This window comes from Phyllobates terribilis, unplaced genomic scaffold (genome assembly GCF_046119375.1).
Source record: "Phyllobates terribilis strain yellow unplaced genomic scaffold, ASM4611937v1 Scaffold_2__4_contigs__length_985480577, whole genome shotgun sequence".
Classification (NCBI taxonomy): Eukaryota; Metazoa; Chordata; class Amphibia; order Anura; family Dendrobatidae; genus Phyllobates; species Phyllobates terribilis.
In genome coordinates, this window is record NW_027362762.1 from 779499204 (window position 1) to 779524488 (window position 25285).

At 45.7% G+C, this 25285-nt stretch overlaps 2 protein-coding genes across 5 annotated transcripts in view; both read left to right on the forward strand.

The window, feature by feature from the left end:
- The first annotated feature begins 6970 nt into the window (after positions 1-6970).
- ZBED1 (zinc finger BED-type containing 1) lies at positions 6971-23429 on the forward strand. 4 transcript variants are annotated; one of them, XM_073667355.1, is made up of 2 exons: positions 6971-7104; positions 20823-23423. In XM_073667355.1, the coding sequence occupies exon 2, from the start codon at positions 20873-20875 to the stop codon at positions 22952-22954; it is 2082 nt and encodes a 693-aa protein (XP_073523456.1). In that variant the 5' UTR covers positions 6971-7104; positions 20823-20872; the 3' UTR covers positions 22955-23423. The 4 variants fall into 4 exon arrangements, with proteins under 4 accessions (XP_073523456.1, XP_073523455.1, XP_073523453.1 ...); XM_073667354.1 differs by having other exon boundaries at positions 6975-7104; positions 20820-23423; XM_073667352.1 differs by lacking the exon at positions 6971-7104 and adding an exon at positions 7157-7364 and having other exon boundaries at positions 20820-23429.
- DHRSX (dehydrogenase/reductase X-linked) overlaps positions 6972-25285 on the forward strand; it is a 724432-nt gene continuing 706118 nt past the window's right edge. The window contains exon 1 of the mRNA XM_073667356.1: positions 6972-7104. Coding sequence (XP_073523457.1) covers positions 7005-7104 — 100 coding nt within the window. The 5' untranslated portion in view covers positions 6972-7004. The remainder of the gene's footprint in view (positions 7105-25285) is intronic.

Sequence of the window (25285 nt, forward strand, 5' to 3'; positions counted from 1 at the left end):
TGGGGACATTACTACAAGATGGGGACCAGGATGGGGACATTACTACAAGATGGGGACCAGGATGGGGCATTACTACAAGATGAGGACCAGGATGGGGCATTACTACAAGATGAGGGCCAGGATGGGGCATTACTACAAGATGAGGGCCAGGATGGGGCATTACTACAAGATGAGGATCAGGATGGGGCATTACTACAAGATGAGGATCAGGATGGGGCATTACTACAAGATGAGGATCAGGATGGGGCATTACTACAAGATGAAGACCAGGATGGGGCATTACTACAAGATGAGGACCAGGATGGGGCATTACTACAAGATGAGGACCAGGATGGGGCATTACTACAAGATGAGGACCAGGATGGGGAATTACTACAAGATGAGGACCAAGATGGGGCATTACTACAAGATGAGTACCAGGATGGGGACATTACTACAAGATGAGGACCAGGATGGGGCATTACTACAAGATGAGGACCAGGATGGGGAATTACTACAAGATGAGGACCAGGATGGGGCATTACTACAAGATGAGGACCAGGATGGGGAATTAGTACAAGATGAGGACCAGGATGGGGATATTACTACAACATGAGGACCAGGATGGGGACATTACTACAAGATGGGGCATTACTACAAGATGAGGACCAGGATGGGGCATTACTACAAGATGAGGACCAGGATGGGGCATTACTACAAGATGAGGACCAGGATGGGGCATTACTACAAGATGAGGACCAGGATGGGGACATTACTACAATATGGGGACCAGGATGGGGACATTACTACAAGATGAGGACCAGGATGGGGAATTACTACAAGATGAGGACCAGGATGGGGAATTACTACAAGATGAGGACCAGGATGGGGCATTACTACAAGATGAGGACCAGGATGGGGAATTACTACAAGATGAGGACCAGGATGGGGCATTACTACAAGATGAGGACCAGGACGGGGCATTACTACAAGATGAGGACCAGGATGGGGAATTACTACAAGATGAGGACCAGGATGGGGACATTACTACAAGATGAGGACCAGGATGGGGAATTACTACAAGATGAGGACCAGGATGGGGCATTACTACAAGATGAGGACCAGGATGGGGAATTACTGCAAGATGAGGAACAGGATGGGGAATTACTACAAGATGAGGACCAGGATGGGGAATTAGTACAAGATGAGGACCAGGATGGGGATATTACTACAACATGAGGACCAGGATGGGGACATTACTACAAGATGGGGCATTACTACAAGATGAGGACCAGGATGGGGCATTACTACAAGATGAGGACCAGGATGGGGCATTACTATAAGATGAGGACCAGGATGGGGATATTACTACAAGATGAGGATCAGGATGGGGCATTACTACAAGATGAGGACTAGTTCAAAAGGTGTATAGAAAAAAAATGGTATCACTAAAAATGTCACTTTGTCATGCAAAGAATGCGGCCCCCCAAATTCAATTTTTTTCCATGTACAGCCCATATACCCAGCTGAGTTTGAGACTCCTGGTTTAGAGTATAGGAAGTTTAGTGTACGTTATTAGTGGGTGAATACGGCAGTTCATTTGTGAAGGGAGAAGTTTGCCCAGCGACCAGCGGAGACGCTGATTGGTCCAATTAAAAAAGGGGGCGGAGTTTTGGCCAGAGGGGAGCAACAGCTATTCCTGTCAGGAATCAGTTGTCAGAAATGTCGTAGTTAGTGGTAACGTTTATGTATGCGCTGGAGAGAGACTGAGGAGAAGTTCAGGGCCCTGGAGGCTGAAGGAAACATACAGCCAGGACACAGGAGAAGCAGACTAAGCGTGGAGCCTTGGGAAGTACGAGGAGCACACTAAAGGGTTGTATATACAGTATGCGGACGTCCGCCAATTTGTTCAGTAGGATGCTGAACCAGTAAAATAGTGGCTCAGGAAGCATGAAAACTGTATTGGAAGAGGAAGGCATTGCAGAGCCTGAGGTAACAGGGAATGCCGGGAGAGATCAAGATGAGCAACAGAACATGTGCTGTATTGTATCTGCTATTGAAACTGTGACTGCTGTATCTGTGACCAGAACTGAACATAAGAAGTTGAGTAAAGTTGTTTTTTATATAAAAAGAACAGAGTGTGTAAGTGATTGTTTGCATTCAACTTCTGGACTCCTAAAGAAGATGGAGAAGCAACAGAAAACTGTAAGTATTTTACACACATGCAAAGCACAATGTAACGGGTCTGGGAGGTGGAACCTCTGAGCAACGATACAAAGGGGCAGTCCTTGTAAGGAAGCGGGTGGCTCCCAGGGTAGGCGGGCAGGTAGTCACGGCAAGTGACGGGGACAGTCTCTGGGTAGAAGGGCAGGAGGTCACGGCAAGTGACGGCAGAGCCTCCAGGTAGGCTAGTAGGCAGGTAGCAGGCGGATGCTCCCAGGTGAGCGGGTAAGAGTCTCTGGACAGGCAGGTGGTCACAGCACGTGACGGCAGAGCCTCCAGGTAGGCTAGCAGGCAGGTAGCAGATGAGCGCTCCCAGGTGAGCGGGCAATCAGATCCATAGACAGACTGGCAGGGCAGGTAGGCAGACTGTCAGACCGCAGGAATGCAAGTAGATAGACAAGTAACAGGCAGGTATCAAGCAGGATTCTGGCAGGTATCTGGTAACAGGACCTGAGGGCTGAAGCAGAGTGATAGGCTATGCAACAACATTGCTCGGGCACCTCCATTTTGGAGGAGGTGCCTTATATATGGTGAGGTCCTCCGGCCATTGGCCGGGGACTCCTTAGGACGGCGCGCGCGCGGCCCCTTTAAGAGAGGGGGAGCGCGCGCCCTAAGCACAGTGGCCGGGAAGCAGCGCGCGCTGCCAGCAGAGCGGGAGGAAGACGCCGGGCACGGAGCGGAGAGGTGAGGGGAACAGCGTCCCTGCCTATCAGGAGGCAGGGACACCGACGCTACACACAATACAACACGGACATTATCTTTTATTTGTGGGCGGACAGGGTGAGAATGTAAATGCACTACAACTGGAGTCCTTCGCCACTACTACAACCCCTTACACTAAAACAATAGTTTTGTGGGAAAAATATATTTTTCACAGATCAACATTGTAAAATTCTGTGAAGCACCTGTGGGATTAAGGTGCTCACCACCAAGGCTGTGGAGTCGGAGTCGTAGCCCATTTTGGTGGAGTTGGTATAAAATGGACCGGCTCCGACTCCTAAAATATATAATAAATTGGGTACAGTAGTTCAATGCAGTTTGTGGGGAATATTTTTTCATAAGAATTTGGGAAAGTTTAGAAATGTTCTATAAATGTCTGTCCTATTCCTGATCTAAGGGTCTAGACTTTTAGCTGAGATTAATCTGTGCTACAGTAAATTTATTACTTAAACATAAGCCATGTATGAGGGAGTCGGAGTTGTGGAGTCGGTGGCATGGAAATTGAGGAGTCGGAAGTTTGGCTTACTTACTCCACAGCCCTGCTCACCACACATCTGGATATATTCCTTGAGGGGTCTAGTTTTCAAAATGGGGTCACTTGTGAGGATTTCCATTGTTTAAGCACATCAGAGGCTCTCCAAATGCGACATGACACTCGCAGACCATTCCATCAAAGTTTGGGTTCAAAAAGTCACTCCTTCCTTTCTGAGCCCTGCTGTGTGCCCAAACTGTAGTTTTCCCCCACATATTAGGAATCTGCGTGCTCAGGAGAAATTGCACAACAAATTTGAGTCCGTTTTCTCCTGTTACTCTTGTGAAAATGCAAAATCTGGGGCAAAAAAACATTTTTGTGGAAAAAATATGATTTTTTTTTTTAATTTTTACGGCTCAACATTATAAACTTGTGAAGCACCTGGGGGTTTCAGGTGTTCACCACACATTTAGATAAGTTCCCTGAGAGGTCAGGTTTCCAGAATGTTGTCACTTGTGTGGGATTTCCACATTTTAGGGGCTCTTCTAACACGACATAGCATCCGCTAATTATTCCAGCAAATTTTACATTCAAAAAGTCAAATTGAGCTCTTTCTCTTCCTAGCCCTGCCGTGAGCCCAAACAGTGGTTTTCCCCCACATATGGGGTATCGGCTTACTCAGGAGAAATTGCACAACAAATTGTATGGTGCGATTTCTCTTGTTACCCTTATAAAAATGTTAAATTTGGGGCTAAAAAACATTTACATGGGAAAAATGTGAAATTTTTATTTTCACGGCTCAACGTTATAAACTTCTGTGAAACACCTGGGGATTTAAGATGATCACCACACATCTAGAAAAGTTCCCTGAGGCGTCAAGCTTCCAAAATGGTGTCACTTGTGGGCGGTTTCCACTGTTTAGGCACATTAGGGGCTCGCCAAATGCGACATGGCGTCCGCTAATTATTCAAGCAAATTTTAAATTCAAAAAGTCAAATGGCGCTCCTTCCTTTCTGAGCCCGGTCGTGCGCCCAAACAGTGGTTTTCACCCACAAATGGGGTATGGGCATGCTCAGGAGAAATTGCACAACAAATATTGGTGTCCATTTTTTCCTCTTACCCTTGCTAAAATAAAAAAATTTGGGTCTAAAGTACAATTTTTGCAAAAAAAGTTCAATGTTCATTGTTTTCTTCCACATTCCAAAAATTCCTGTGAAGCACCTGAAGGGTTAATAAAGTTCTTGAATGTGGTTTTGAGCACCTTGAGGGGTGCAGCTTTTAGAATGGTGTCACTTTTGGGAATTTTCTGTCATATAGACCCCTCAAAGTCACTTCAAATGTGATGTGGTCTCTAAAAAAATGGTTTTGTAAATTTTGCTGGAAAAATGAGAAATCGCTGGTCAACTTTTAACCCTTATAACTTCCTAGCCAAAAAGATTATGCTCCAAAAATTGTGCTGATGTAAAGTAGACATGTGGGAAATGTTATTTATTAACTATTTTGCGTGACATAACACTCTGATTTAACCCTTTCCCCCGGGCCTGTTTTATCCAAGTTTTTCATTTTGGGCCTCTGAGTTTGACATCACTGTTTTAAAGCGTAGTGAACAATTGTGCAATTTTTTATTCTGAGGTTAAGTTCCATGATGAGCATTTGGTGAGCTTTTGATGCTGTGTTTTTTCACTGTGTAAAAAAAAAAAATACAGCGTTTTACAGTAAATGGGATCTGTAGAAATCTCATGCTCACTGTTCTTTTTTGTCACGCAGCGTAAACTGACTTGCAGTACAATTCTGAAATCCGTATGTCAATTTCTCTTGCGGTAAATGTGTTTTATTTGTGTATTTTCCTCATAGACATGAATGAGATAAGGAAAATCTGCAGGTAAAAAAGGCATATAATCTACAAGACTGTATCAGGAAAGTTTCATCAACGCTAATAGGAAGTATCCAAAACAAAGTAGTTTTATTTAAAACATGACATACCAAAAAAAGACAAAGATTTCAGGAGAAAAAAATGTGATAAAAACTCCTGTAAAAAAGAAAAGAAAAAGAAAACCCAAGTACTTCTAGGGCTCATTCACATTACCTTTTTGCTGCGGAAAAAAATTCAAGGGTTTTACAGTACCAACAAAGTGAATGGGTAGCACGGTGGCTAAATGGTGGCTGAGGTCCTGGGTTCAAATCCCACCAAGGACAACATCTGTAAAGAGTTTGTATGTTCTCCCCATGTTTGCATGGGTTTCCTTTCACACTCCAAAGACATGCTGATAGGGAATCTAGATTGTGAGTCCCAATGGGGACAGTGATGATGAAGTCTGTGAAGCACTGTGGAATTATGGTGCTATATAGGTGACTAAAACAATAATAATGTAATCTTTTAACTCGGGAGTATCTACTGATTGTTTTAAATAGAAAATGCCATCAGTGTTTTTTCTGAAGTGTCTTTTTTGGAGTCTTTTCAGCGGCTTCTGCTGGCACTTTGCCACTGGAGATTTCTTTTTTCGTGTTTGGAAACCAGGCTAAAAGGTGAAAAGACTGAACATACGCACAGCAAGTTATTACACTACAGGGCTTACGGTCGTTCTATTTAGGGTTTATTATGCCTCTTTCACACTGTGCTTTGTCCCACGTATGTTGGTCCCGTAGGACCCTCCCCCAGCAAAATGGGTTAGGGCGTATGTGCCAGTGGGGCCATTGGCTATATTGGTGCCAACGGAGCGAATGAGCAACCTGGCGTGCATCGTTTCGGACATATATGCCAACTGGAGGCGGACATTCAGATGTATTAGACTTCGTCTGCGTGTCTGTCTGCAGTAGGCGCACACTCCCGAAAACAATGCACGTCGGGTCACACGTTCGCTCTGCTGGCACCATTAGTGAATAACCACGTTGGTGAATATGCCCGAATCTCATTTTGCGGGGGTGTTCGGATGTTAGCCCCGAAGGGACCAACGAACGTGGTACAAAAGAGCACCCTTATTCAGGTGGACTGCTGAGCAAACATCCCTTAACCAGCTGGCTACCAGGACACGACTTCCCCAGGCCGCCCATCAGGACAGGACCTTCCCTGGCTGGCTACCAGGATATGGCCTTTCCTTCCGACCAGCTATCAGGACAAGATTTCCGCCGACCGGCCATCAGGAAGCGACCTTTCCCCCGGCCGGCCATCGGGAAGCGACCTTTCCCCCGGCCGGCTATAAGGACAGGGCTTCCCCTGGTCTGATATCAGGACATGTCCTTGATCGGCCGGCTATCAGTACACGACCTTTCCCCCTGCCGGCTGTCAGGACAGGACCTTTCCCCCGGCCGGCTATCAGTACACGACCTTTCCCCCTGCCGGCTGTCAGGACAGGACCTTTCCCCCTGCCGGCTGTCAGGACAGGACCTTTCCCCCGGCCGGCTATCAGTACACGACCTTTCCCCCTGCCGGCTATCAGTACACGACCTTTCCCCCGGCCGGCTACCAGGACAGGACCTTTCCTCCGGCCGGCTATCAGGACAGGACCTTTCCTCCGGCCGGCTATCAGGACAGGACTTCCCCCAGCCGGCGAGTGTTCCAGTGGGTGTGCCGATCACACGCCCCATCGCCGGCTCCAACACAACAGCAGCCATGTGCCGTGTGAGCCTCGTCCTGCCGGTGCTCAGGAATTACTATATCGCGATACGAGTGCTCCTGCAGCAGCTGCTCGGCCGGGTCTTCCTTCTCCCAGGTCAGACAAGGGCAGGGGGTGATGGCGGAAATGTTAGAGTCTGTACGTTATTCTCTGTAACTCGTGTTCTGTCAGAAGATATCGCATATCGTGCATGTCGTGACGTCATCGCCAAGCGCATTGACCGAGAAAGGACAGTCGAGACATAACGTTCATTATATCGCGATATCTCGATGACTGTTCTGGCGAGCGAGGACTGTGACCAATAGTCTGCGACATACCGTCCTCACAGTGCAGGGGCCGCGTGACGGGAGGTACAGGTTTGTATCCCAGGATTGCGTTATTCTAGACGTGCGATATAGAAACACATGGAGCTGGAGGGGCGCACAACAGCGGGGCGGAGAGACGGGAGCATGCGGCAGAGGAGGCGGCAACGGCGCGACCTTCAGCTGCTCTCGGGACTACACGGAGACTGGCTCAGCCGCCGGGGAAGGAAGTGAGAGCGGTGACGAGGTGGTGTTACCTCAGGAAAAGACGCGGGAATCCGCCGAGACCGGAGAGCAGCACTGCGCGCCCCCGACACTGCTGCGAGCACCGGCTGCGTGTGCTGGAGGCTCCACGTCATCTCACATCTCCTCCACTGTCAGGCCACCTGCCCCGATATCCTGCCCCCCCCCCGCCTCGATATCCTGCCCCCCCCCCGCCTCGATATCCTGCCCCCCCCCCCGCCTCGATATCCTGCCACCCCCCGCCTCGATATCCTGCCCCCCCCGCCTCGATATCCTGCCCCCCCCCGCCTCGATATCCTGCCCCCCCCGCCTCGATATCCTGCCCCCCCCCGCCTCGATATCCTGCCCCCCCCGCCTCGATATCCTGCCCCCCCCCCGCCTCGATATCCTGCCCCCCCGCCTCGATATCCTGCCCCCCCCCGCCTCGATATCCTGCCCCCCCCCGCCTCGATATCCTGCCCCCCCCGCCTCGATATCCTGCCCCCCCCGCCTCGATATCCTGCCCCCCCCCGCCTCGATATCCTGCCCCCCCCCCGCCTCGATATTCTGCCCCCCCCGCCTCGATATCCTGCCCCCCCCGCCTCGATATCCTGCCCCCCCCGCCTCGATATCCTGCCCCCCCCGCCTCGATATCCTGCCCCCCCCGCCTCGATATCCTGCCCCCCCCCGCCTCGATATCCTGCCCCCCCCCGCCTCGATATCCTGCCCCCCCCCGCCTCGATATCCTGCCCCCCCCGCCTCGATATCCTGCCCCCCCCCGCCTCGATATCCTGCCCCCCCGCCTCGATATCCTGCCCCCCCCCGCCTCGATATCCTGCCCCCCCCCGCCTCGATATCCTGCCCCCCCCGCCTCGATATCCTGCCCCCCCCCGCCTCGATATCCTGCCCCCCCCCCGCCTCGATATCCTGCCCCCCCCCCGCCTCGATATCCTGCCCCCCCCCGCCTCGATATTCTGCCCCCCCCGCCTCGATATCCTGCCCCCCCCGCCTCGATATCCTGCCCCCCCGCCTCGATATCCTGCCCCCCCGCCTCGATATCCTGCCCCCCCCGCCTCGATATCCTGCCCCCGCTCGCCTCGATATCCTGCCCCCCCCGCTCGCCTCGATATCCTGCCCCCCCCTCGCCTCGATATCCTGCCCCCCGCCTCGCCTCGATATCCTGCCCCCGCCTCGATATCGTGCCCCCGCCTCGCCTCGATATCGTGCCCCCGCCTCACCTCGATATCCTGCCCCCGCCTCACCTCGATATCCTGCCCCCCCCGCCTCGATATCCTGCCCCCCCCGCCTCGATATCCTGCCCCCCCCGCCTCGATATCCTGCCCCCCCGCCTCGATATCCTGCCCCCCCGCCTCGATATCCTGCCCCCCCGCCTCGATATCCTGCCCCCCCGCCTCGTCCCGATATCTCCTGCCCCCCCCCGCCTCGTCCCGATATCTCCTGCCCCCCCGCCTCGTCCCGATATCTCCTGCCCCCCCCGCCTCGTCCCGATATCTCCTGCCCCCCCCGCCTCGTCCCGATATCTCCTGCCCCCCCCCGCCTTGTCCCGATATCCTTCCCCCGCGTCCCGATATCCTGCCTCCCCCCGCCGCGTCCCGATGACCTGCCTTTCCCCCTCGTCACGATATTCTGTCCCGATATCCTGCCCTGCTACGATATCTTGCACCCCCCTGTCCTGATATCCTGTCCCCCTCCCCCCCCGTTGTGAGACAATTCGTGCATTTACCTGGTCCACAGAAAAAATTGGACATGTGCACGGCATAATTGAATAACATGGGGATGAGTGCTAGCCTTCAAAATGACGGATAGCAATTGTCCGATTTTTACGGTCGTGTGCACAAACCCCAGTGATGACCCCCAGGGCTCTGTTTACCCTCCGCTGCCTCTTGATCTGTCTTCCAGTAGTTCGAATACTGTAGGTCGCCCATTCCCAGATCATCTAATGACTTTGTGGAATAAAACACCTGAGAGTCAGTTATGTCATATTGAAGACCCCACGGGTTCCAGTTGCACCTAATGACCCAGTCTAATTCATGAAAAACAGATCCACCTATGACCTTGTCTTATAAGGCTGTGTGCCCACGATCCGCAGTTGCTGAGGACTTATGCAGCATCAAACCCACAGCGGCCAGATGTTACAGCATAGTGGATGGGATTTGTAGAAATCCCATGTCCACTATGCGTTTCCACCCTCGGAAACTGACATGTGGCGTATCTTTCCAGACCGCAGCATGTCAATTTCTCTTACGGGTCCGCATGCGGGCTTTCCCCATAGACCTAACCTCTATGAGGAAAATCCGCATGTGGAAAAAAAATGGCCGCCGCTCATTTGCATAAAATGAGCGGACGCCGCAGGCGGCACTTGCACAGTGTCTAGGCTGCAGGGCCGGACACATCATGGGCATATACCCTAAAACGTCTCCTAGGTCCTCTCGTGCCATCCTCTTGGCCTGACATCAGAACTGCAGCACAATTCAGCTATTCTATGCCTAGCTCTGCTGTGCAAGCAGGGAACGCATGTTCATGCTCTGAAGATACCCATGAACCACTAATGAATTGTAGAATTTGTATTGGTATTGCATATTGGTCCGAAAGTGGGTCACAGTCACTACATACAAAACTATCAAAGGGGACCTCATTCATAGAAATAGAAACTGCCCACGTTGGTACCAATCTTTTATCAGGAAGCAGTCTGGAGAGCAGATGGAGAGGCCTGCAGCACTGAGAAGAAGCAGTGTGCTGCTGGGAAATGTATTTTTATCAGATAAGAGGACTGTCCATTAGCTCTGTAGAGCTGGATGCACAGAGGGGTAGAAGGAGATGACACAGGTCTGAGAGAGAAACTGTGTTGGGCTTTTACTTATTAGTAGCCATGTAGATAAGGTGTATCAGCAAAATGTGTACTGTTAAATATATGGCTGTTGTGGGAATAAGTCTAAGCACTCCCTCCTTCAGCTAGGTGTGCCAATCTGCTCTATGTAACCAGTTATAGTGTCTGTCATGCTTCCGATATTTTAACAACAAATACAGGGATGTATGCAATTTTCAGACCGTAACACCTGACAGTATTACTGGCTATGTGATCATAGCTTATGTTTGCAGAACCTAAAGAGTTAAAGGGGTATTCAACAAGATCCTATCCCGATATATACTAGGTCTAAGAATAATAATATTAGCAAATACCTCCAATTAGAAATGTATTATAGTTCTTCTGATTCGCTTTGTCACTTACCCCATGTGCAGGGCATTGCAGTAGCTTAGGTATTAATGGTTACGACCACTGATGTAGTGACGGTTAGTTACTTGTCGTAACCATTGTTACCTAAGCTACTGCAAAGCCATGAACATGTGGTAAGCGACATAGCAAATCAGAAGAACTATACTACATTTCTAATTGGAGGTATTTGCTAATATTATTTTTACACCTACTACATATTGGGATAGGATCTTGGAAATGGTAATATCCCTTTTTAAGGGTGAAGCTTTTATACAATACATGTCACTATTGAGACATAAAACAGGTGTTACTTTCACATCAGGACATGACACATCTGACTTTTTGGTCTAAGTATAGCCTGACCTTAGTTCACATGTCCCTAACTTGGCAGTCCCTTATATGCCTGTGAGGCTATTGAGTTTGGGTCTGAGGCACCAGTTGGTCCGGACCTCATGGTCCATATCTGGACTATGAAAGCCGCATGTGTGAAATAGGCTTTACTGAGGGTTCCAATGTCCAGATTTAGAGAAAATATTATTTTGTATGCTCGCAGTGTGTAGATTTCTTAAATGGACATTTCCACGCTGGGGAACTTTTTTTTATTATTAAGATATATATTCAGATGCAGCTGGCTTGTTGCTGAATTTTCTGCACTTTAGAATTTTTGGAGCTGTAAAGAAGTGAATCGAGAAAGTCACGCAATCACAGCCGCCGCACCATCCCTGACCACACACAGCAAGGCCTGTGCTCGAGATAGACGTGGATCTGCTCTCATCTACTGTAAACATATAGCATATTATACCAAAATTACATAAAGGTACCAAATGGAACAACCACTTTAATGGCAAGCACATGGATTTCTGCAAGCCCTATTCAAATGGTTGGGACAGTGGCAGAAATTTCTCTGTTTTAAAGGGAACCTGCTAGGTCCCTATGAAATGTAAAAGCAAAGCATATTTGAGGTGGTTAGTATCCAGAATAAGTGTACATCACAGCTAAGGCCCCTTTCACACGGTGCTTTGTCCCATGTTCGTTCGTCCCATCGGGGCTTACGTACAAACCACCCCCCGTCCGCATAACTGGATTCGGGCGCATGCCAACGGAGTCAACGTGTGCTCTGTCGTGCATCATTTTTGGGTGTATTCGCCTACTGGAGGCTGACACCTAGACGTCTGAAAGCTCATTTAGTCATCTGTGAAAGGAGAAAACAAAGTTATATTTGCACTGCACCTTGATCTTCACTTATTCACAGCTGTCAATTATGCTGAATGTTCAGTTGATTGAAATCTGACTTGGCCTGTGATTGTGCTGAGTGGGACTTCTGTCAGCTGAACAGTGGGCATGATTTGGTAACAACCGTGATTGCTCCATGCTGCCCCTGCTCCACTGACTGAAGAAGAGCAGTGAGAGTAGGACCTTGTGTTCTCCCTTCACCGGTCACTGACATATCTAGACGCTAATTATCACATCTCACATATGCTCTCCTTTTACTTCATAGGTAATCGAGATCTAACAGGTTACTTTAAAGGGAACCTGTCATGTAAAAAAAAACCTATTAATTTGCAGGTATGGAGTTAATTTGCAGGGGAATAGCATACTGAAGCCATGCAACCACCGCACTGAGAACCACGCTGCCGTGAGGAAATTAACTTTATTCCTCCCAGCAGCCTCAGGCTTTCAGTCATAGAGCCGGCTGTTAGTCAGTGCCGGCTCACTATGTACTGAGCGGTGACTGAAGTCACGTTGGCCGCACCCCTATGACTTAAAGCCCATGGCTGCTGGGAGAAATAAAGTTAATTTCCTCCTGGCAGTGGGGTTCTCAGTGCGGGCTGTTTCAGAACACAATTAACCTGCAGATTAACTCCATATCTGCAGATTAATAGCTTTTTTTTTAAAATGACAGGTTCCCTTTAAGTGTAGTATGAGAATATACTCTTCAACATTGAAATTGCAACACTAAGAAGAAAGTCATGGAATTCTAGAAATCACAGGATGGATTGACATGTTTATGATAGTCAAATGATGACGAAATGTGTATGCAGTATTGTGCAAGTGTGTGTACATTGTAATGTGTCTAGTCTGTGTTTATACATCTATACACATACTATAATATATTATAGTTTTTGTGTTACAATATATATTACACACAGTCATGAGAAAGATGCACTGCATCCTCTTTAAAGCGCACCTGTCAGCAGGATTGTGCTCAGTAAACCACATACACTGTCAGGTGGGTGACATTACACTGATTAATATAATATCTTGGTTGATGAAATCTGTCCTGTGGTTCTTGTGTAATCTTTACTTTCAGTTTGTAGATAATGATATGCTCGTGCTTCGGGGCGGCCTGTGGGGTGGGCTGGGCTATATCTGTAAATGTTACTTACAAACAATTATGCATGGTATGAATATCTGTTTTTAGGGCAGACACAGAAAAGGGAACCAGGCAGCATATATGACACTGGCTGTGTGATCTCAGTCAGTTCTATTTGACTGGCCCCTATACATGCATATGCAGGGAGAGACCCATCACTCAAGGGGAGTGAGGCGGGAGATGCTGCCGGGGACCTGCTTGTCTGACTAGTCTCCTGTGCAGCTCGGTCCCCAGCCTCTTTTAGAGTATGTTTTTCTTTGAAACATTGCAGCATTTCAGAGTCAAACATACCTGGTTGAGACCATACAGCCTGTGCAGTGCAAAAAATGCAGCTCATCATGCAAAAAATAAAGCCCTCATGCAGCTCTATACTATATAAAAACAGTTTTCATAAAGGACTTTCGTAAAATGACAAACAAAAAATAAGTACTAAAACATAAAAAGAACTATATAAATTGGCTACCACCATAATCATATCTACCCGGAAAATAAAGTTAACGTTTCAATTATACGGCATGGTGAACAAAGTAAAATGTAAAAGCAAAACATATCAGATGTGTTGTTATTTTTTTTTATTCCACTTAACAAAAATTGAATAAAACAAGTGATCAAAAAGTCATACGTACCCAAAAATATCAGTAAAAACTACAGCTGGTCTCACAAAAAAAACAAGCCATTCCCCGAAAAAAGTTATCATAATTTGGTGATTTAAAAAAAGTTTGTTTTTTTTTCAGTCATTTTCTTGCTTGGAAGTTACAAAACATAGGGGGGGAAAAATATATGGTATTGTGTATGATGCCACAAAATGGTACCAATGAAAACTACTGTTTGGCTATGTGCCCACGATGCAGAAATGCTCTGGATTTTTTCCTGAGCGTTTCTGCATCTCCCTGGCAGAAAAAAACACATGCGGATTGTACATGCGGATTGTACATGCGGATTGTACATGCGTTTTCCTGCCAGGGACATGCGGATGTGAAGCGTTCTTCACATGCATTTCCGCATGCGGGTGTCAAGCGCTTTCCAAGCGATTTTAGCATCACTTGGAAAGTGCTTGACAACTTGGTCACACTATATAAATCCATGCAAAAGTCATGGATTTATATAGTGTGACCAAGAGAATGTCAAAAAATAAATATATACTTACCCTCCGATGGCCCGCGCTGTCTTGCTTCGCTCGGTCCCGGCTGCCAGCAGCAGTAGAGTGAAGGACCTGCCGACGTCAGCGTCGCGTGACCCGTCACATGACTCTGACGTCAGCGCAGGTCCTTCATTCCATCGCAAAGTGCCGGGAAGCAAGGAGGAGTGCAGCGCGGGCCGCCAGAAGGTAAGTATATATTTATTTTTTTATTTTATTCTTTTTTTTACAGTTTTTTTAATGGTACCTGGGTGTGGATGAGACTCTCTTCTCCTCCACACCTGGGTACCATCCGCACATTAAAACGCGCCAATTACGCAAGTACAGATGCAGTCTTGCGAATTTGGCGCGTTCTAATGCAAGTCATTGGCGGCGAAAACGCAAAACTTCCGCAAAATAATTGGTAGTGCTGCATTTTTTTCCGCAATGATAATCCGCAGCGTAAATTTCCGCAGCATGTGCACAGCACATACGGATTATCATTGAGGGACATGGCAGGCCTTCTACCAAGCGTTTCTGCAGCGTTTTTTCCGCTGCGGAAACGCTTAAAAAGCGCATTGTGGGCACACAGCCTTTATCACACACAAAATAAGCCCCCATACTGCTCAGCTGTCGGAAAATTGTACAATTTAGGGCTCTCAGAAAGAAGTTGAAAAAAAAAAAATTCATTAATTTCATTTTTGTGTAAAGTGTGTGAAAGCTTTGAATTTGGTATCGTCATATTTGTGTTGACTTAAAGAATAAGGGTTCGCTCACATCTGCGTATAAAAAATCGGCCCATTTCTCATCCATAAAAGTGCGACAAGTGGAATCCGTATGAGTTACCCTTTGTCATACGAGTGTGCAATTATTTGCTCTGCTCACATCCGTTTGCGATCCGTATGACATGCGTATGCAATACATTTTTAACATCATCTTTTACATGCTATAATACTGTATGTAAATGAAAGCTAGTTGTCATAAATAATAAAGCAATGTTATATAAATATATAGCTAGATGATAGAAAGATATTAGATATATAATAGATAATAAAGAGAATAGATGAATATCCTGCAGATATATAATTTCACAACCCCCCTACATATTATAAAAGGGCAACCTATAGTGCCTATCATGTGGAATCTATTGTGCAGCTTTTTAGGCTTGTTTAACTTAAATAAATGATGAACTATACGGGTCCCCCCCCCCCCCCTATTTTATGAAAATAGCAAAGGTAAAGCAGACAGCTGAGAGCTGATATTATCAGGATGGGAAGGACCATGGTTATTGGTCCCTTCTCAGCCTAAAAATATCAGCCATCAGCCTCTCCAGAAGTGTAGCATCACATGAGATGCTCCAAGTCTGGCACTTTTCTTTTGCGGTTTTTGAGTCGCTGTATTTCTGTAAAAAAAAAATAAAAATGCAATAAGAAGAGATCTGAATAGCATCAATAAAAATGGCAGATCACACATCTATCAAAATGTAAATGTTCCGGGTCTTGGAATTATTTTAATTACTTTGCCGCTTGCGCACTGTAGATAAACATCGGCATTTGCAGGGCTCTGTGCAGTGCCAACTTTTGTCTCCGACCGGCTGTCTCTTAGCGCTCAGGACCCCCAGGGTCCTGCAAGCACTGCAATTCTGGTACAGAGCGACCGCTCTGGCAGGCAACATAATCAGAACCTGATTGGATCAGGTCCTAATGTTGCTAACCCTTTGTTATCTTCTATATGCTGCGATCTATGCATTTAGAAGATGAGTAGAGGGGTCGTCTACTCACCTCTCTGATGCCCCTGTGATGTGATCTTTACACATCACGGGGAGTCTGAGAATTGTCATGACATCCAGAGGTCACATGATGATCTCTGGGTCTGCAAGCTACAGTGGCCTGTTAGGCTCAGCTTTTGACTGAGCCTAACAGGCGATCTGCCAGTGAAAAACTGACAGGTCTCGTGCAATGCAATACGTCTCTATTGCAATGCATGAGACCAGTGATCAGAAAAATAAAAATTGAAGTCCCATACAGGGACTAAGTAAAAAAGTAAAATAAAAAATGAAATTATTAAAAATAATCACAAAATAAATTCAAAAATACAGTGCCTACAAGTAGTATTCAACCCCCTGCAGATTTAGCTGGTTTGATAAGATGCAAATAAGTTAGAGCCTTCAAACTGCAAACGAGAGTAGGTTTTATGAACAGAAGCATAAATCTTACAAACCAAAAAGTTATGTTGCTCAGTTGAATTTTATTAAATTTTAAACATAAAAGTGTGGGTCAATTATTATACAACCCCTATGTTTAATATTTTGTGGAATAACCCTTGTTTGCAATTACAGCTAATAATCGTCTTTTATAAGACCTGATCAGGCCGGCACAGGTCTGTGGAGTTATCTTGGCCCACTCCTCCATGCAGATCTTCTCCAAGTTATCTAGGTTCTTTGGGTGTCTCATGTGGACTTTATTCTTGAGCGCCTTCCACAAGTTTTCAATTGGGTTAAGGTCAGGAGACTGACTAGGCCACTCCAACACCTTGACTTTTTCCCTATTGAACCAGGCCTTGGTTTTCTTGGCTGTGTGCTTTGGGTCGTTGTCTTGTTGGAAGATGAAATTACGACCCATCTTAAGATCCTTGATGGAGGAGCGGAGGTTCTTGGCCAAAATCTCCAGGTAGGCCGTGCTATCCATCTTCCCATGGATGCGGACCAGATGGGCAGGCCCCTTGGCAGAGAAACAGCCCCACAGCATGATGCTGCCACCACCATGCTTGACTGTAGGGATGGTATTCTTGGGGTCGTATGCAGTGCCATCCAGTCTCCAAACGTCACGTGTGTGGTTGGCACCAAAGATCTCGATCATGGTCTCATCAGACCATAGAACCTTGAACCAGTCTGTCTCAGAGTCCTCCAAGTGATCATGAGCAAACTGTAGACGAGCCTTGACATGACGCTTTGAAAGTAAAGGTACCTTACGGGCTCGTCTGGAACGGAGACCATTGCGGTGGAGTACGTTACTTATGGTATTTACTGAAACCAATGTCCCCACTGCCATGAGATCTTCCCGGAGCTCCTTCCTTGTTGTCCTTGGGTTAGCCTTGACTCTTCGGACAAGCCTGGCCTCGGCACGGGAGGACACTTTCAAAGGCTGTCCTGGCCGTGGAAGGCTAACAGTAGTTCCATAAGCCTTCCACTTACGGATGATGCTCCCAACAGTGGAGACAGGTAGACCCAACTCATTGGAAAGGGTTTTGTACCCCTTGCCAGCCTTGTGACCCTCCACGATCTTGTCTCTGATGGCCTTGGAATGCTCGTTTGTCTTTCCCATGTTGACCATGTCTGAGTGCTGTTCACAAGTTTGGGGAGGGTCTTAAATAGTCAGAAAAGGCTGGCAAAAGAGATCTTTAATCCACACATGTGAAGCTCATTATTCTTGGTGCCTGAACTACTTCTTAATACTTTAGGGGGACCAAACAGAATTCTTGTGGTTTGAGGGGTTGAATAATAAATGACTCTCTGAATTAACTTTTTACGCTTTAAAAAAAAAAAAAAAAAAAAAGACAAAAACAAAATTTGCTGCAGTGCATTTCCCACTTCCAGGCTGATCTACAGTACAAATGTCACAATGCCAAGTTAATTCCGCATGTGTCAACCAGCTAAATCTGCATGGGGTTGAATACTACTTGTAGGCACTGTATATACAGTACAGACCAAAAGTTTGGACAAACCTTCTCATTTTAAAGATTTTTCTGTATTTTCATGACTATGAAAATTGTACATTCACACTGAAGGCATCAAAACTATGAATTAACACATGTGGAACTATATACTTAACAAAAAAGTGTGAAATAACTGAAAATATGTCTTATATTCTAGGTTCTTCAAAGTAGCCACCTTTTGCTTTGATGACTGCTTTGCTCACTCTTGGCATTCTCTTGATGAGCTTCAAGAGGTAGTCACCGGAAATGGTCTTCCAACAATCTTGAAGGCGTTCCCAGAGATGCTTAGCACTTGTTGGCCCTTTTGCCTTCACTCTGCGGTCCAGCTCACCCCAAACCCATCTCGATTGGGTTCAGGTCTGGTGACTGTGGAGGCCAGGTCATCTGGCGTAGCACCCTATCACTCTCCTTCTTGGTCATATAGCCCTTATTGAGCATGGAGTTGTGTTTGGGGTCATTGTCCTGTTGAAAAATAAATGATGGTCCAACTAAACGCAAACCGGATGGAATAGCATCCCGCTGCAAGATGCTGTGGTAGCCATGCTGGTTCAGTATGCCTTCAATTTTGAATAAATCCCCAACAGTGTCACCAGCAAAGCACCCCCACACCATCACACCTCCTCCTCCATCTTCACGGTGGGAACCAGGCATGTAGAGTCCATCCGTTCACCTTTTCTGTGTCTCACAAAGACACGGTGATTGGAACCAAAGATCTCATATTTGGACTTCGACCAAAGCACAGATTTCCACTGGTCTAATGTCCATTCCTTGTGTTCTTTAGCCCAAATAAGTCTCTTCTGTTTGTTGCCTGTCCTTAGCAGTGGTCTCCTAGCAGCTATTTTACCATGAAGGCCTGCTGCACAAAGTCTCTTAACAGTTGTTGTAGAGATGTGTCTGCTGCTAGAACTCTGTGTATCATTGACCTGGTCTCTAATCTGAGCTGCTGTTAACCTGCGATTTCTGAGGCTGGTGACTCGGATAAACTTATCCTCAGAAGCAGAGGTGACTCTTGGTCTTCCTTTCCTGGGGCAGTCCTCATGTGAGCCAGTTTCTTTGTAGCGCTTGATGGTTTTTGCATCTGCACTTGGGGACACTTTCAAAGTTTTCCCAATTTTTTGCACTGACTGACCTTCATTTCTTAAAGTAATGATGGCCACTCGTTTTTCTTTACTTAGCTGCTTTTTTCTTACCATAATACAAATTCTAACAGTCTATTCAGTAGGACTGTCAGCTGTGTATCCACCTGACTTTTGCACAATACAACTGATAACTTTGTGTGCATGGAGCTCACACTGCCCCAGGACTAAATGATTTTTAACTTTTTTTTTCTTTCTTTTCTGTATCTGTTATATAGTGGTAGAAAATAATCGCATGTTAATTCCTTTTCCTAGAAAAATAAAGCACTGCAAGACTAAGGGGTCATAATTGACCTCTGGCCATGGTTACAACCTTGTTCCTTTCATGATCCTTATGGATAAGGAACAATAAAATAGTAGCCCAAAGCAAGTGGTCTGCATACTGTATTACAAATCTAGGTTTCCATAACCACTGTTAACATGGCTGTGTATATAGGAGTAAAGATAAGTGCACACATCCATTATACGGGTAAAGCTGGCTTCTATGGTGGATAGATGCCTCAGCGTCCATACTGATTATGCCCACGTTTGGGCTCATACCTCCTGAGCATACGCGCCCGACAGTGTGGACCGAGCGTAATGAGCACTCTAGGTGAGCAAAAAGATTTGCAGGGCCCTGGTCTAATGGACACCTCTATAGTTAATGGCTTCCGGACCACAGCACTGTGTATTTCCTACTATCTGAGACATCTTAGGCATCTCTTTTACTTAGTAGGACCTTATTACGCCATACTTATAATGAATTGCATTGTATTAACGTTATAATGACTGCTTATCAGAAACGGTGGCCACGGACTAGCGACGTGGAACAGGATCCTGCAAATCTTTTTGCTCAAAATTTTGCTACTGTTTTTGCAAGCACCCTTTTTAGCTCATGAACAATGTTTATTACTTATCATTGGCTAGGTGACAATTTTATGGTTGGTTTGACCCCTATTGACTAAGACAACCAGGGGCTCAATTCCCTCTTTTGAATTGAATGGCCGTCCCAACATTGCTCCACCCAAAGCATGAAAGCGAAGTGCTGTATATAGTTATTTCTCATAATGACCTTTGCTTTATTCAAACATGGCATTGGGACTTGTCACTGTGCACTATTCTTCTCAGTGCACATTGACAATGTGCTTCCTTGCTGCCTCTGATGAGAAGTGACGAGCGGGCAAGAGATCACACTGTCAGTGTGCATTGTAAGGAGAGAACGAGCGAGCAGAAACCAGCCCCCACCCACGCAAGTGACGTCACTTGCAATGGCGACGCTGGTGTTTGCTTGCTCTGTGTCACCTTATAATGCACACTCGCAGTGCTGTCTTGTCACTTCTCAATAGAACCGGCAAGCGAGCGCACTGTCACTGTGCACATTGCACAGTGATAAGAATCTACTGAGCATATGTCGGAATTGACAACCATCGCATGCTCAGTAGAGTAACCCAACCCTTGAAACTTATGTCACTGATAAAGATTCGTTTCAGGATAAGGATGAGATTGAGTGTCCCAGCGTCGTCATACACAAAGTAAAAAAATAAAGCTGTTAGAGTAGTGAGGAATGATGGGGACTCTTAAACTATAATATATTAGAAAAGAGATTAGATTATGACATTAGAGAGACCTTTAGGATAAATATAAATGTTAGCTTCGGACCACCCCTTTAAGTATTCCTCGTGATGCAATTAGTTTTTCTTCCTGATTTTATGTCTTTTCTTCCTGCCGTTAGCAGGTACTCATTAATGAGTGAAGTCTTAACTGAAGGCTGGCACTTGCAACATAATGGAGGTTAAAAGCAGTGAAGTTGTACAGTCTGACCTTAACCTTGTTGCACATCCTAGAGCGAAGAGTAAAGTATGGAAGTATTTTGGATTTGACACAAATGCTGAGGGATGCATTATGGAATGGAAGAAAATCTATTGTCGCATCTGTATGGCGCAGATAGCATATTCTGGGAATACTTCCAATCTTTCTTACCACCTCGAGAAGAATCACCCAGATGAGTTTTGTGAATTTGTGAAAAGCAACACAGAGCAAATGAGGGAGGCATTTGCCACAGCTTTCTCAAAGTTGAAACCGGAAACATCCCAACAAGTTGTTCAAGAAACTTTAATAATGAAAAGTAGCCATACATTTGACAAGAAACAACTTGAGGTATCATCCGCAGTGGTTAATTTGATATGTGAGGGTATGTTTCCTGCTTCCATATTGGATGAACCTACTTTCAAATGTCTTCTGAAAACTCTGGATCCTAGGTATGAAATTCCTAGCCGGAAATACATTTGCAGTCGTCTGTTGCCGGAGAAGTATCACACTGTTAGAGATGTTATACTAAAAGAGTTGGTGGATGTTTTGTGGTGTGGTATTTCCACTGACATGTGGAAAAGTGAAAGCCAGAACAGATCATATGTAACCCTTTTTGTCCACTTTTTAGCTACTGGTGTTTCTCATTCTTTTACTATAGGCTCCCGGTGTTTGAAAACACTTGAAGTACCCGAGGAAAACAAAGCAGAGTCAATTACTAGGGTATTGTACGAAACCTTTATAGAGTGGGGAATTAGCGCAAAAGTATTTGGAGCTACCACTGACTATAGTAAAGATATTATAAAGGCGTGCTCTCTTTTGGATATTCCCATAAACATGCCTTGTGTAGGCCAGACGTTTAATAAGGGAATACAGCAAGCTTTTCAACTCCCAAAGCTCTCTGGACTTCTTTCAAGGTGTAGAAAGTTGGTGGAATATTTTCAGCAATCAACAGTTGCGATGTACATGCTCTGTGAGAAGCAAAAACAGCAAAACACAATTTCTTGTATGCTCATAAGCGACCGTGTTTCCTGGTGGGGCAGCACGCTTGCAATGTTACAGCGTCTTAAGGAACAGCAGTTCACTATAGCGGGTGTCTTGGTGGAGGATAGTAATAACCATCATCTCATGCTAGAAGCTAGTGAGTGGAATACAATTGAAGGCCTTGTTGACCTCCTGCAACCTTTTAAGCAAGTTGCAGAAATGTTGTCAATGTCAAAGTATCCAACTATAAGTATGGTTAAACCTCTTCTACACATGCTACTTAACACTTCTTTGAATATCAAAGATACAGACTTAAAAGAAATCAGCATGGCAAAGGAGGTCATTGCCAAAGTTTTGTCAACTACGTATCAGCAGACACCAGAAATAGATATGTTCTTAAATATTGCAACGTTTTTGGATCCCAGGTACAAAAGACTTCCCTTCCTATCTGCATTTGAACGTTCTCAGGTTGAAAATCGTGTTATTGAGGAAGCCAAGGCCCTGTTAGACAGAAGCAAGGAAACATCAAGATCTGAGGATAAAGTATTTTCAATTACAGAAGAACCTCCAATGAAAAAAATGGTTGTGTCATCCACTCCTCCTACTTCAAGTAGCATCAATAATATGCTAGCGGAAATATTCTGCCAGTCTGGTCCTCCAGAAGATCAAGAGGAGTGTCATGCACAGGTTGTTGAGGAGTTGAGCAATTTTAAATCCCAAAAAGTTCTTGGACTAAATGAGGATCCACTGAAATGGTGGTCTGATCGTTCGGCGCTATTTCCTCTTCTACCAAAAGTTCTCCAAAAATATTGGTGCATTGCCCCCACAAGAGTCTTTCCTGAACGTCTCTTTAGTTCATCATTGAACGTTGTAAATGCCAAAAGAAACAGATTGGCTCCTGCTCACGTGGATGAACAAGTATTTCTGTATGAAAACGCACGAAATTCTTTAGTAGCTGAGCCAGAAGATGACGATGAAGGAGATTGGGGCCTGCAACAAGAACAGTTTTTTAATTTCAGTGACTCAGTTCCTATAGGCAATAGTTTCTTCTCGATTAGGGATAGTGGGTATATTTAAGACTTACCCTGGTGGTGCAGTTTTAATTTAATGAAATACTTGTATATATTTTATAAGCTATGCTGTTTGTCTTTTGGTCTGCCATTAAGATTTTATCTAGTCAGATAATTTTTTTTTAATCCATTTGTTTTTTACACTTGGGCTATGTGCCCACGACGCAGAAATGCTCCGGATTTTTCCTGAGCGTTTCTCATCTCGCTGGCAGAAAAAACGCATGCGGATTTTACATGCGTTTTTCCTGCCAGGGACATGCGGAAGTGAAGCGTTTTGCACATGCGATTTCGCATGTGGGTTGTCAAGTGCTTTCCAGGCGATTTTAGCATCATTTGGAAAGTGCTTGACACCTTGGTCACACTATATAAATCTATTCAACCGGCATGGATTTATATAGTGTGACCGTAAAAGAATGGTAAACAATAAATATTATACTTACCTTCTGATGGCCCCCGGTGTCCTTATCTGATGCGTCCGGTCTCGCGGTTGTGTAAAAGGACCTGCCATGACGTCATTTAGTCATGTGACGGATCACGCGACCGCTGACGTCAGTAGTCGCGTGACCCGTCACATGACTAAATGACGTCATGGCAGGTCCTTTTGGACCATCGCGAGCTGCCGGGAAGCCAGGACGGATCCGATAAGGACACCAGGGGCCATCAGAAGGTAAGTATAATGTATTTTTTATTTTAATTCTTTTTTTTTTTTTTTTTTTTACAGGTACTATGGTACCTGGGTCTGGAGGAGAGTCTCCTCTTCTCCAAACCCGGGTACCATCCGCACATTGAATCGCTTAATATCCGAGTTGAGCACATGTAGTGATGCGGATTCCATGCGATTCAATGCAAGTCAATGGCGGCAAAAACGCCGCGATTCCGCAAAATAATTGGTAGTGCTGCGGATTTTTCCTCAATGATAATCTGCAGCGGAAATTTCCGCAGGAAGTGCACAGCACATGCGGCTTATCATTGCGGAACATGGCAGACCTTCTACCAAGCGTTTTTTAAGCGATTCTGCAATGTAATTGCCGCTGTGGAAACGCTTAAAAAACGCATAGTGGGCACACAGCTTAAATTTGGGTCTTGACCTTTTTTCTTTTAACGTAATGGCCGTTTATCTTCTTTGCATATTGCGGATTTTAAGCAATTATGTTGATTCTGCTGCTAAATTAATGTACGGTATGCAGTTTCATTGTTTTAACTGTTAATTTTATTAGTATAATCAAACCAATATATCATTGTCAGTGCTGTGTAAATGGTATCTATTTAGTAGGCTTGGTAAATTGATAAAGATATCCAAATTTCTAACAAGGTTACAGTTGTGTTTTTTTTTGTTTTTTTACTGAAGGTCATCCTTGCCATATGTTTGGGTACACAGAGATCTTTTCTCAGCATGACTTTGTGTGACACCTGCAGTCGATTGTAATGCAGAGCTTCATGGGACTCAAATGTTCCTATGGACTGCAGCTTTTAGCAATCATGCTTAAAGGGAACCTGTCACCAGTTTTTTTTAGTGTGTGAACCAATGGCACTACCTTTTTGAACGCCTGTACTGCATTACTTAAATGTGTCCATCATCCCCTAATTCCATCTGTATGCCACCAAAAATACCTTTTGTTTTCTCCCATGTTCTATGTAAATGCCTTTTTGGTCTGGTCTGGTGGGGCGTCATTTTCTCATCGTCTGTTTCGCCTGTCTGACCCCAAAAGCGGTCCTCCTGCTTTAATAACTGCGCCCGGGAAACGTCATTCCGGCAAATTGGTTCCTGTAAATTGGCGCCAGAATGACGTTTCCTGGGCGCATGCTCAGGTATGCTTTGTGCTCTTTCCTAGTAGAGCAGAGCAAAGTGCGCCTCCACTAGCTGACGATGCTAATGCGCAGGCGCGAGATCTTTTGGTTATGTGGATGACGCTGGACGCGTCATCTACATCGATCAAAGCTGGAAGACGGCTTTTGGGACAGGGCTGTGAAATCGGAGTCAGTATAAAATGGACCGACTCCAACTCCTAAAATATATAATAAATTGGGTACAGTAGTTCAATGCAGTTTGTGGGGAATATTTTTTTCATAAGAAGTTGGGAAAGATATGAAATGTCCTATAAATGTCTGTCCTATTCCTGATCTAAGGGTCTAGACTTTTAGCTGAGATGAATCTGTGCTACAGTAAATTTATCACTTACACATGAACCATGCATGAGGGAGTCGGAGTCATGGAAATTGAGGAGTTGGAGGTTTGGCTTACTGACTCCACAGCCCTATTTTGGTAGCAAAGAGGCGACACAGACGATGAGAAATGACGCCGGACAGGACCAAAGACATTTACATAGAGCGTGGGAGA